The 13,895-nt window shown below is 36.8% G+C and overlaps 1 protein-coding gene and 1 long non-coding RNA gene across 3 annotated transcripts; both read right to left on the minus strand.

Moving 5' to 3' along the window:
- Nucleotides 1-514: 514 nt before the first annotated feature.
- Nucleotides 515-2,335, minus strand: LOC112137252. The gene is made up of 2 exons (XR_002917510.2): nucleotides 1,142-2,335; nucleotides 515-1,059 (listed from the first exon to the last, which is right to left on the minus strand). It is a non-coding gene; the product is annotated as an uncharacterized LOC112137252 (long non-coding RNA).
- A 1,144-nt stretch (nucleotides 2,336-3,479) lies between these two features.
- Nucleotides 3,480-13,630, minus strand: nsmce1 (NSE1 homolog, SMC5-SMC6 complex component). Of its 2 annotated transcripts, none has more exons than XM_024259470.2 (8): nucleotides 13,484-13,586; nucleotides 11,906-12,032; nucleotides 9,754-9,875; nucleotides 7,030-7,107; nucleotides 6,451-6,597; nucleotides 5,344-5,460; nucleotides 3,753-3,879; nucleotides 3,480-3,577 (listed from the first exon to the last, which is right to left on the minus strand). In XM_024259470.2, the coding sequence occupies exons 1-8, from the start codon at nucleotides 13,484-13,486 to the stop codon at nucleotides 3,567-3,569; spliced, it is 732 nt and encodes a 243-aa protein (XP_024115238.1). In that variant the 5' UTR covers nucleotides 13,487-13,586; the 3' UTR covers nucleotides 3,480-3,566. The 2 variants fall into 2 exon arrangements, with proteins under 2 accessions (XP_024115238.1, XP_024115239.1); XM_024259471.2 differs by having other exon boundaries at nucleotides 3,491-3,577; nucleotides 13,511-13,630.
- Between the last annotated feature and the right edge of the window lie 265 nt (nucleotides 13,631-13,895).

The following is a 13,895-nucleotide window of genomic DNA, read 5'->3' on the forward strand; positions in this document are numbered from 1 at the left end:
TATGACATTGCAAAAATAAGACACAAACCAAGCTGTGGAACAGGGCTAGAACAAGTATCTGAGCACTTGGATTGTCAAGATCTGCTCCAGAAAATTCAATATTGTGGGTATCAATATTCGCGACGTCCAAATCACTGATTCACGATCTTTATAAATATAGTAGAGTGTAGTAAATGATCATGTAGTAAAATATTGATTTCTCTGAAATACAGAATAATGCTGGATTTTAATTTATTAACTAAAGCAAAGCCAAATTGAGCGGATCTACTGTCACCAGAGGTAATCAAATCTTCGAAATAAAGTGTCCGTAAAGCTTCCTGTTTTCAAAGTAAAACTAGTGAAAGCTTTTTTTATTAACTGAAAACATACTTTATTGCTTATATAGTGATACATCTTGTCATTGTGATATTAAATAATTTATATCGTAAAATTGTTCACATTTGGCCCAGCACTACTTCATACAGATGAAGCGTTGTCCTAACTATGTAAAAGCACAGGTAGCATGTTGTAAAAGTTTTTTTTTTTTTTTTTTACAAATTCAAGAGTTTACTATAAAATCTCGATTTTTTTGCGTCAGACACACTCAAAGTACATAATTATGCAATTATAATTACCTGCCAAGAATTTTAACTTCGGATTTACAATTTGATAGGATTGTGTAATATATACAGTGGATATATTTATATGTATTATGGCTGTGAACATTAATGCATTAACACACCTGACTACCCAACCCAAATTAACCCATTAATACTAATTAATGCAACTAAATTGCACCTGCGGAGCAACTTTGCCTCACCAATTTATGCTTCTATGGCGTATCCTCCCACTTGTACCATGGTTACAGAAGAAAGAAATATTCAATCGGTTTATAGTACTTTAATCTTGTTGGTTTTTTCGATTTAGATCACTTTTTCACAAAAAGGAGCAGCTCCTGTTACGGGGAGTGTTTGGTTGTCTCTGGAGCCACTGATCTGGTCTTTACCTTTGTTGTGCCCTGCACAGTCATTGCTGTTCTCTTCTTTATTGTGGCAGTGTCACAGGCTTATTCCATGCAGTCTGGCAAGGGGAGATCACAACAAAGAAGTCTGAGAGGAAAGCAGCCAATACTCTTGGTATAGTCAGTCATGTTTTCACTGACCTTCTTTCCATTCTACTATCCTTCTCTGACAGGGAATGATATTTCCAACATTGCTTCATCCTGGGCTGTTGTGTCTTGGCTGCAGTATCTTAACTCCAGTCTGAATCCATTAAGGGTGGAACAATTCAGTCAAGCCACGATTTGATTCGATTCAGTTTTAAAATGACGATTTCGATTTTTTTTTTCTCGACACAATGAATTCAAATTATTTTAAGGCTTAAAGTGTGTTTTCTTTTTGTCCCTTGCATCAAACTTTCTGTTTTCCTACTAACAGAAAGGATTCAATGCAAATAAACAGTCATACATAATACTAAAATGATCACATTTCATATTTGGTTCATGTTGTTCACCACGTGTCATGGACAGCTCTGCACTCGCCTGCGCTCGCTCAGCGCAACCCACATTTCTTTTTCTCTCTCAAGGATTTTTTATCTTCTACACAAGAGGATTTGGGCCACCGAGAAAAAAAAAGGACGTGGAAAATTCTGACTTCAATCTCAGAATTCTGACTTTAAACTCAGAATTCTGAAGAAAGACAAATTAATTAATGTAAAGAAATGTAAATGATTTTTATTTGATGTCACAGTAAAAATATAGGAAAATAACTGGATCTTCTTTGTCTTAAAATTAAGTCTTGGCATCTTTACATGCTCAAAAACATTTAACATCCTTAATATTGTTGTAAATCAAAATAAAGATTGGTGACTGTTTACACAGTCACGCGTAGTTAAATAAATACATAAATATGACAATGACAATGAAATGACAATGAAAATGACATGACAATTTTTTGGATAACAAGTCCAGCAGTATTTTCAGAAGTATTTAAGACGTCTTATATATCCAGAAATGAGACAATAGATAGATGAACGTAAATGGGCTGCGTGCAAACAAAACTGCATTTCTACACACTTTCTGTGCACAAGTTAAAACTCTGAGGCTGTTTGTCAGACACACACGTTTACCCTGATATTTCAACGGCATATGTACATTATTAAAAGACGTGTTACACCTGATATGGCATTTACAAAATGCTTGCATAGTCTTTAGCGCTTATATTTACAAATTTCAATGAAATAAAGTTTTTTTACTCACCTTTTGTTCCTTCCCTTCCGCTCTCTTTGGGGTCCAGATGACTCCACCCACATATTGATGTGTGATTCCTTCCATGACAAATGTGGACAAAGGTGGACAGGATTTTATGTCTGCCATGGACATTAGTGAAACTCAAAAATCAATGATAAAAAAAGTTCAGCGCACTGTCTTGTGGGGTCAAGATGACCCCACTTTAATGTAAACAAGCCAAGGAGTGTAGAGGGGTTATGAAAGCAGTGGCCTCCAAGCTTAAGCATGGGAAAAGAAACTTAGACTACATTTTTGTTAGTTTCTCTCTGACATGTATGACTCAACCGTAAAGTTAACTGAAGAATGTTGCTCACGGGCCTCCGTAGTTTAGAATTCTGAGATTAAAGTCAGAATTCTGAGAAAAAGTCAGAATTCTGAGATTAAAGTCAGAATTCTGAGATTAAAGACAGAATTCTGAGATTAAAGTCAGAATTCTGAGATTAAAGACAGAATTCTGAGATTGATGTCAGAAGTCTGAGAAAAAAGTCAGAATTCTGAAATTAAAGTCAGAAGTCTGAGAAAAAAGTCAGAATTCTGAGATCAAAGTCAGAATTCTGAAATTAAAGACAGAATTCTGAGATTAATGTCAGAAGTCTGAGAAAAAAGTCAGAAGTCTGAGATTAAAGACAGAATTCTGAGATTGATGTCAGAAGTCTGAGAAAAAAGTCAGAATTCTAAGATCAAAGTCAGAAGTCTGAGAAAAAAGTCAGAATTCTGAGATTAAAGACAGAATTCTGAGATTGATGTCAGAAGTCTGAGAAAAAAGTCAGAAGTCTGAGATTAAAGTCAGAATTCTGAGATTAATGTCAGAAGTCTGAGAAAAAAGTCAGAATTCTGAAATTAAAGTCAGAAGTCTGAGAAAAAAGTCAGAATTTTCCGTGGCCTTTTTTTTTTCCGTCGCTCTAATCCTCCTCCGTAATCTTTACTGGTGTCCGCAGCAGACATAAAATCCCTGAGGGAAAAAAATAAATAAAAAATCAGCGCGCTCTCTTGTTGGGTCCAGATGACCCCACTTTTAATGTAAACATGCCTAGGATAGAACAAGGGTTATATTCAAACTAAATGCTAAAGAAGAGGCAAAGTGTTGCATCTAGGAAACTAAAATCTCCCATTTCAGCTCCATCCTCCATGTTAAGATGTCAGAACGCTGTTTTGTTGGTGTACATGTTCTTTTGTAGAACTAGAACCCAAAAGAAGATCTACCGAGAGGCTGTACTGTAAAAATGTGCTTTATTAACATACAAATGAAACTAGTCTGAAACAGTTGTTATGATCCTCATCTCTTAGACCGACAATGAAGTCATCTCACTTCTGCGAAGGAGAAAAGACAGAGTTCAGTCTACAACCAACAAACATATTCTGCTGATTTAAGCATAAACTTCCCATCACTGTGCAACTGAGTCCTCTACTTCTGCAGTTGTTGACATAAATATCAGGGAAGCTGTGTTGTTATGATGAAGAAGAACTTTGCAGGAAGTGAAAGCACCTGGGATTTCGTGAGGCCAGAAGTCATCACAGGACGGACACCGAGGCTCCGTTCTTCTTTTAAAGTATCTCGCCACACATGGATTATGAATTTTGATTCCACAGGTGGGATTCTCACAGATTTGACACTGGAAGAATTAAAAATAGAGACACTAAGAAAATGGTTAAAAAAATATGACATGACTGATGAACGAAAAAATTTTTTGTCTGAGATATGATATATTTGATGAAAAATGGCTAAGAACTATATTTGTTTTGAATAATGTTGAGTATTATCTGTCCTGTAATGTGCTGAACTTTTTTTACTGCATTATTTTATGTATTGTTTTGAAGTGTGGGATTATAAATATGACGTCAATTCAATGTCGCCACATTTGCAGAAAAGAGTTCTTCACATATAAGGATATAAGGAAAAAAAAAAAATTGTTATCACATCAGGTATATATTGAAACTTGCTGATTTAGTGTAACAGTGAAATGTTGAAAATGTCCCAGAGGGCTTAATAAAGTTATGGGTATGAAAGTTTAAGTTAAATTTACTTTAAAACAAACGTGTTTTTCTTCCGTTTTTAATTACCAACAGAAAGTTCAGAAAAAATGTTCAAATACATTTTTCCTTAGGAAAATATTTGTAAACTAGAAACTTGAAGAATCCGGTTCTGTGTGGTCATTGTTGTGTGTGGCGACGGGCTGTAAGGGCAGAAATAAAACAAGAATTTTTATTGTTATTATTGCTTCTTTCCAGTCAGGTACTGGAAAAACTGGACCCTTAAAAATAAGTCACAACTTCTATATTTGGATTTGATCTTTGTTCCCCCACTGGCTTCACAAGGAAAGGGTCCATTCACGCAGCGCCGTCACTGTGACCCCGCCCACCCGTATAAACACTGCTGCTTTTAAAAAAAATAAAACTATATTTTCACATGAACAAGGAATGAGTTTGGGAAAAACTAACAATCTAAACTTCAAAAATTCAACAACAGCAAGTCTCCGCTGACAGAACATAATCATTTTTAAATGCCCAATTATTTTCAAAATCAGAAACAGAATTGGTAAGTTTGTAGGAACTGAACTCCATTATCAAACGTGCTACCAAGCGTTTCCTGAAAAGAAATAAAACATCGTCAGACCCGGTCCCCTGGATCCAGTTTTTTCAAGACCTCCAAACAGCCAGCTTGGCTTCAGCGGACGGGAATTTAAGAAGAATTTGCCAACTCTTTTCCCTAGCCTCATGTTTGGGGCCGTAAATGAAACAAACCAAAGCAAACTGTTCCCCCAACCCCTAAAACAACACCCGAAGAAAAGAAAAAAGACCCGTAAGACGCTGACATTCAGCAAACAGATGGACCGCTGACTCAACAAAATGGGCACTCGTCCCCCGTGCCAGGATTGACAAGTGTCTGATATCGGTTTGTGGCTATGATGAGATCTTTTGGTGTTTGTCGTCTCAGAACTAGCTTGATTGCTGAAAAAGTGTGAGCATTCCTGTTGTAAAGCATATGTTAATGTATTGTGGTTCGCTCCTTCAAAGGAATAAATAAAGACACAAACACGTATTTCTATGTGACATTCTGTCAGAGAGTTGAGGTTTACCTGAAAGGCAAGGCTGTGACAGATGTGACAGACTTTCAGATGGTCCTGATACATGGTACGAATATACGGCTCCATCTCTATAATACACCGAGCGGACAAAGTGTATTCTCCACGTTCCTGCGGAAAGAAAAAGAAGCTGATATGAAATCCCGTCCAGCCTAAAGTCCTTTACAGCTAAACTGCATCAGTGGATCTACAGCAGGCAAGCTAACTGAGAAACTACAAGCTCCAAAAGATCTACCTGAGTCTACATAGATCTACCTTCCACCACAAATGTTAGTGTTTATTGAATGAAATGTGCATTTTCATTTACTTAAAGTCCCACTCCCGTCTTCTTTTGATCGATTTCCAAGTCTTTCCTGGTCTACTTCCAGTCTTTCAGACTGTGGCCTCCCACAATGCATATAGCTTTTACTTAACAACTACATCTTTTTTCTGCTCCTGATTCACAACAATTTGAACAGAGAAATAACCAGAAATGCAATTTTAATCTTAAATTTCTTTATATATGTCCTCCATCATCAGAAACAGGCCACAAAACCACAGCTATGTCTGAATTACCCCCTACTCACTATATAGTGCGTTGGCCATTTTCTAGTGTTGTCTGAATCTACTAATTCCAAAATTGAGTGCACCAGAAATTTCCCAGAAATCTTTGCAAAAAACTAGCTTACATCAATGCTCACTAGATTAGTGACTATAGACCACAATGCATTGCATTTGAACAATTTCGAACAAAAAAATGTGTTTAAATGTAAGTTTTGAATGAACCATCCACATTTTCACCGCCAGAACACAGTGAACTCATCAATAAACATCATGAAATTTTCATATTGATTTGATTTTGTCTTTGTGAAATTGGTGACGTCACATCAGGTGTTAAGAAAACGAAATACGAGTAGAGCATCGTGTTCGAATTGCCTTTAAAATCCAGAGCACTAGATAGCCCCACACTACATAGTTTTTTAGTAATTAGGGAGGGATTTTGGACTCAACCCGTGTTAAAAAACACACACAAAAAAACAATTTAATGTGAAGGGATCTTTAAATAACTTGCATCTATCCACACCTTTGCTGTGAGAGCGGGTGGAGATCCTGTCGACTTACCTCACACAGCCATTTGTCCTGCACGAGTCGGCTAAGGAGGTGCTCCGTTTCGCTCTTCTTCAGTTTTTTGGTGGTCATGGTGTCAGTGATGTTTAGGATGTCGGTGGAAGACACCTTTCCGTTCTCAGAACACACGGTCAGATCCACCTGAATTGACCCAAAGCCAAAGTCCCAGCACACACGTCTTTGTTACAAAAAGCTGAACATGAACGGCACACATAAAGAAGGAAAGGAGTTTAGCCAAGACTTATGTCATGTTCTCTGCAGAAATCAATGAGTCGATTCACTGCTGTGTTTAACATCCGAGATGTCGCTGGCAACGCCTACATAACACATGCTCTGTGAACTACAGAATCTCTCTGACTTTTTGTGATCAATGTAATTACAGATAATTCTGAGGTGGAGAAGAGAAACTTTGCACCGCCTCCAAATCTTTGGGAATTATGTTAATAGCGTAAATGGTTGAAGAGTTGAAAATGTTAACAGTGGAGCTAAGGCTCAGGTGTTAAAGGGTTAACATACTATAAATATTGACAGTGTTTTCAGAAACCGTAGAAAGAATGTAAAAACCAGCCTTACAATTTTTCTGAAGAGCTCCAGCTCATTGTCAGCATAATCTGAAGACATCCTTGTGATGTTGGTCTCAGCCATGTTCACCTGGATGAAAAGAAAGCAGAAGTACAAAATGTATCTTTACTAACCAAAGCCACTAAAGCTGACCTCTTGACTCCGTTAAACATTTACCGTCATGATGTCTCACTGCCTGCAGGGGGAGCTATTGCTTCATGATGATCCTATAGCACATGTGTTAAAGTTAAGGCCCAGGGGCCGGATCTGGCCCTCCAGATCATTTTATATTATTAATGACCCGATGTTATCTTGAGCCCATATGTAACTTGTATATTTTTGACAAAATATATTTCTATGGAGAGTAAAATATTTAAAGTTATTTAAGGTTTAAGTTGATTTATTCTGGAATAATATTCCTGCCTTTTTATTATTCATAATTATGTTAAAAAGTTACAGTTTTGAAGTTTAAGAAATTGGCATTCTGCTAGCTTTTTGGGCTATTTTGGCACTTACTAAGATTTTTTTAGTTTATTTTGGAGTTTAGCTAATATTTGAGCTACATGCTAGTAGTTTTGGCCGATTTAGGCTTTTTTCAGCTTTATGAGATATTTTGAAGCTATAGCAGATGTTTTTAACTTATTATTTAATCCTTTTGCTTTAGTTTTATTATAGCTGAAAAATTAAGGTCATGTCATTGAAGACCCACTCCAATAAAAAAACATGTTTTTGATGTTTTCAATATTTTCTTTCGATAGAGGACATATATAAAATTACTTAAGATTAAAACTGTAGTTGTGAGTATTTATTTATTCAAATCATTTTAGATCAGGGGCAGAAAAAGAAAAAACGTGTTTGAAAAAGTTCGGGTTTGTGACACAGCGCTGTAATGGGCGGGTCAAAGTCTCCTTGCTCTGCTACCATTCTACACTGCATTCCAAATTATAAGGGGGACCCTAATGTTAGCTTGTGAGGAGGTGTAAGCACAGATTGTAAATAGAAAGGGGGTGACTGTGACGTTTCCCATAGGAAACACCTTACCTCTGGCTCTGTCAAAATAAAGCCAATTCAGTCGCCATTTCCCTGCACTAGAGGTATCGGCATTTGGAGCCAGCAGACAGTGATTGATTTGAGTTGGTCTGAATCACGTTTCTATGGCTACTGCCATCACATTGCTAATCATGATGGAGCTTGTTTTGAGGCCACACCCCTTCCACTGAAAGCTGCTCAGGAGAGTGTCAATCAAAAAGTTCAATGTGGGGCCAGTGGGCACCACGTGCTTTTACTGAGGCATCTTATTGATTAGTTTATAATTTGAATAACTTGCAGTAATATATATATATATATATATATATATATATATACATTAGGGCTGTAACGAGTATCTGGGTGCTCGGGTATTTGCGATTTGCTCCAGAAAATTAGAGTACGGATATTCGCGACATCCAAGATCACTGATTCGCGATCTTTATAAATGTAGTAAATTATAGTAAAATATGATCATAATATCAATTGGGGACGATGTTTTTTTGCTCTGAAATGCAGATTAATGTTAGATTTTTAAGTTTACGAACTAAAATAAAGCCAAAAGGGGCCGCGGTACTGTCAACAGAAGTAAACACATCTTCGTGACGGTGAAGCTTCCGGTTTTCAAAGTAAAACTAGCGAGAGCTTTTCTCTGTTCAAAAACTGAGACTGAAGTTCCACTCATAGACATAACTTCTGAAAAAATGAATTAGCTTTAACATCTGAGCTTTAGCGCCAGTGTTTACATTCCTTTGATTATGGTAACTCTTCAACATTTGACGTAATTAATGAAACTCCAGCTTATTCTGAAGAAACAGCCTCACGCTGCTGAAAGAGGATGTAATCGACGTAAATCAGCTGATTCTGCTGAGAAAAAAAAAAATACTTTTTTCAGATGGGCTCTGCACCAATATGCTTACAACGTAAAATATTGAAGAATTTTGAGGATAGAAAACTGTGGAGAACATTTTCAGCTTTTGCTGTTAAATGATACAAAACAGCAGAGATTTTTATCCCTTTTATGTTTTTTATGTTATTGCTGAACCAGAAGATTGACCAAAAAAAAAGTTTAAAATGAAAAAAATTATTTTTATCTGGATCTCTGCTTTTTTCAGTTTTGTTGATTCTGATCTCCTGTTCTAAATAAAGGTTTTAGAACTGACAAAAAGTATTTACAAGAATTTCAATATGTTGCATTTTTCAGGGTGTCATGGTCCCTGGGTAAAGTCATACATGTCCCAGGAACGGTGGACCAAAGATCAAGTCTCCAGTATCATTATTTATGCTTTTTGGATTTTTTTCTTTTCAAATTCCTCATTTTTCAGCCATTTTCAAAGCTGTTTTCAGGATCTTCCCATGTATTTATTTTCCATTTTGTTACATAAACCACAGTTAAAATAAAAATAACTGCTCTAATTTATAACCTGTTGTCATATTTTGATCTACCGGTATATTTTGTGAGAAATACTTTTTATTGTGTATTTTATATCGGGTAAAATTACCCAGCAAAAGTGATGGTGTAACTGGGGTTAAGGAGCATAGATCCACTAACAAATAAAACATACAAAAAAGACTTCCTTCTGTGGAAGCTTAAGTATGATAATATAAAAAAGAAAACATTCCTCATAAATCAATTCACAGATATTTTAGACTCTTCATTTCTGTTAAAGTCTTAGTAACCCTGACTCCTCTGGAAGTTGAGGCACTAACCAAGACGTAGTACTGGTGACCATCGACCTCGGACATCCCTTTTCTAATCTGCATGAACATTGCCTGCAGCTTTGAGTTGATGGTATCAATGAACTCATCCAGTTTGTCAGGAACATGAGGTGCTGCAAAATAAAAAAAGAGAGAAAAAAAAAATTTTTCATGGTCTTATGAACAGTTTAACACTGCCTAACTTATATTTCAAAATTGTGAACACTAAAATGATGGCTGCTCTTTGAAAAGAGGAAGACATTAAGAACACACAGACGGTAACAGCACAACAACAGGATCACAAGTGCTCACTACAAGTGGAATGGATTTTGGGTAATCACAAAAAGTGACTCTGAAGTGATCAAGGAGTGTATGGAGGCGATGACAAAAACTATATTAGAGGATAAAGAGGGACAGTAGCTTCAAGAAAAGGTCCAACAGGTACATTCATCCTCCCAGAATGTTTTTCCTTGCTCTCAGGCATCACTCATTTGTTTGTTACACTCATATTTTATCCCAAACAGGATAAAAAGAAGATGGATGAAGGAAAATACAATTCTGTGTGTGACTTGGCGACTGCTGTTCAGTCATTTCAGAAGAAACTGGTCATTCTGCAGATGGATCTGGAGGACTGAACATTTTCCTTCATTAAAGGGATCAATATCACTGCTAATTCTGACTTTATCAAAAAGTTGATTGGAAACTTTAAGACTTGCTTTGATGGTTTAGCAGCTCTTGAATTTTGTTAAAAAATTCCTTCTTAGCGAAGAATTATGTCATTTTTTTTCAAAAGAGGGCACACATTGTTACAAATGGACGAGTGCAGACTGATGTAGTGTTAAGAGAGCAATGTGAATCCTCTGATCCTGACAGGTTGTGTTCCAAAGGAGAAGTTACCTCCTCCAATCAAAGCGGCATTGTATTAACAGCAATCTCTCTCAGGTATTTGCTGTGAAACATGGATGCAGACAGGGCTGTGCTTTCTCACCACTTTTGTTTTACTTATTCATACAAAGTCAGATAACCCTCGTGCTCTCTTATGGGGTCCAGACGACCCCACCCCCTATACTGATGAGTAATCCCTCATATGACAAAGGTGGACAGGATTTCATGTCTGACATGGACACCAGTAAAGATCCCCTTGAAAAAAAGTTTAGTACGCTGTCTTGTGGGGTCCAGATGACCCCACTTTTAATGTAAACATCCCTAAGAGAGCACAAGAATTATTAAGACAGAATTGAAATATTATGGATATTTTCCTTGACAGAATTTGAGCATAAGGTGTCAATGTTTGCTGACAACATATTGGAGAGCCTTGGAAATCCAGAGAGATAATTTCAAGAATTAATGTCTACTTTGTCTGATTTTGAGAACATTTCAGGTTTCAAAGACTCAGGTGATGACCCTTAACTATACTGCTCCTCTTTAAACACAAAATTTAAGTTAAAATGGGAAAATATCAAATATTTGGGAATATATTTAACCAAAGACCTTTCTGAACTCAAGTTTTAAGGCTGATTTACACAGATGATCCTCTGGAGGGCCGGATCCGGCCCTTGGGCCTCGACTTTGACACTTGTGCAATGGTATGGATCTCTTTGTGTCTTTGACCAATCACTGGAGCCTTCTAACGTTAGATGCCCGCCTTCTACTTGGTACCGGAGTATAAGAAAAACCAAAAACTTTTTTTTCCAGACACGTGACTGAACAAGACTTACAATGGCTGAGAGCAACACCTCAGAGAATGTGCTTGTGGTGAAAAAAATACCCGTCGGTTAGGGGTTTAACAGATCTGGATCACAGGCGTACCGCGGACCCCCGACCCCCTGGGTTGCGTCATTCAAATCAATTTTCTGATCAAACAGCAGGCAACTGACTTGTTTAGATGGGTTTGGGAGGAGCTGAACTTCTTAACTCCACTATCAATTCTCTTAATTGACTCTTCTCTCTTTTCTCCTCTAGATCACATCTTACACTCACTTCACCTCCAGATCATCCCTTCCAAGGCGCTCCCAAACAAAAGGACCAGATATAGATTATTTGCCATATGCCCTCTTGAACTTAAAGGATATGAAAAATTATATAAATTAAATCAATGTAATGTCCAGATGTTTTTTTTCTACAGGTTCATTGACACCAGTATCTGTGTTTGTTTTTGACTCACTTTTGTTGACTTCACAGCAGTACTGATAGAGCGCCTTCACTGAATGCTCATCAGTGATGCCGTTGATCATCATGGTCTGAAGGAACCTCCGATGGCTGTCTCCCATCTGCCGCGCCATGCTGCTGATCTGAGAGAAACACATCCTATTTCATCTTTGCATCATTTGAAAATATTTTCAGACTGATCCAAAACACTGACCTGTTTCAATTACACAAAATCATGGTTCAAAACTAGGTGTGTGTTTTGGCGTGAGTCTGGTGATGCCATATATATCGCGATGCTCGGCTCATCGTGTGATATGTATCACGATATATGTAAGACAGAACTATTTTCACTTTTTTTTTTTTTTTTTACACGAGTATGACTCCGAAAAAACCTCTACCTGAGTATTAATTAATTGTAATACAATGGAAAACTCAATGTGTCGAATGATCAGAACATTAAATGCTGCAGCTGTATCTCATATACAAGTTACTTTTCCCCAAGCAGATTCAATCATGGTGCTCTTATTTTGGTAAATTAAGAATTTTTTGTTCTTAAAAGGGAACAGTCAACAATGTCTGATTTCCACATCAAAATACTTTTCAGCAAAAGGAAAAAAATGTAGAAAACAAAAGTAAGACTCTAATAAATAAGTAATTAAATATTGCCATGTCAGCATTTTAAATCCATACAAGTATTGCCAAATGAAGTATCACGATATATCAGCAAATTGATTCTCTTCCTACAACCCCATTCAAAACTAACAGAACAAAGCTGTGAATAAATATAAGACGATGCGAGGCAAGCAGCAGAATTGTGATTAAAATGTTCCAGTCACAAAAACACAATAAACAACAAAACTGCAAATGTTTTCAATGTGTTTGTTTAGTGTGATTAACCTGAGTGACAAACACCATTGGCTTCGGAGCTGTAGCTGACTTAAATCCTCTGTAAAGGTTGTCAACATGTTTCACACTTTGTTAGAAAGAAATGTTTATTTCTGGATTAATAGACAAATACGACAAGCTTTTATTTTGACATTTTGAAGGTGAGTTGTGTCGTGAGAAACAGACGCTTAACTGCGAAAGTTACGAAGAAAACGTGTATTGCAAGGTGTAAAAAAAGCCAACGATCAAAGGACAATTATGAACTTTAGCACCAGTCGAAAGTGTTCAAAGAATTCACGGAATAAAACCCTTCAGACCACCAGTAAAGACCTATCTTCATTCGATTGCCTGCTACATCCTCCTTACTTGATTCTTACATAATTAATCCGACTGTTATGTATTACTGTATGGATAAAGTAAAGCACTGCAGACAAAGGGACCGTAGACTAAACACTAACATATATAGCTGCAGCACGTCTGCGTTATGCACAAGAAAAGACCCCTAAAACTTCTGTTCTTAAAATTAAAATGTAAAAGATGGTTTAAAAATAGTTGATAGCATATACAATTGGATTTTAGCCGTTTTTGAAAGCCGCTTGGGTTGGTTATTTTGGCTCAATATACATTTTAATTTATTTTAGTTAAATAATTTTAAAGCAGCTTTTCCGGTTTCTATTTGACAATATTTACACAGAAAAAAAAACCCCACCATTCGTGAAAAATTCTAGCTGTTTACCTTTCCCGCTTCAGAACGTTTTCTCTTCCGGGTCTCTTCTTCTTCTTCGCTTCACTTAGTTGGTAAATTGCCACCTGCCGGGGAGGGAAGGAACAGTACATTTCATTGAATAAAACTTTATTGATTTAACAGAAATTCGCAGGCATCTCAATCGAAAAATAAATAAGGATACATATTACCAAATAAAGAACAAGTAATAAGGTAAGTAACTGAATAGCTTATTTAAATCTTCTATGTCAGGGGTGTCAAACTCAGTTAACACAAGGGGCCAAAATCCAAAACACACCTTAGATCGTGACATAGACTTAATATATAATTAGACGCAGCATCTCTGACGTCACCCATAGACTTCCACAGTCCCTGAAATGAAGCCTGAATATTCAGC

This window comes from Oryzias melastigma, linkage group LG1, assembly GCF_002922805.2.
Source record: "Oryzias melastigma strain HK-1 linkage group LG1, ASM292280v2, whole genome shotgun sequence".
Taxonomy (NCBI): Eukaryota; Metazoa; Chordata; class Actinopteri; order Beloniformes; family Adrianichthyidae; genus Oryzias; species Oryzias melastigma.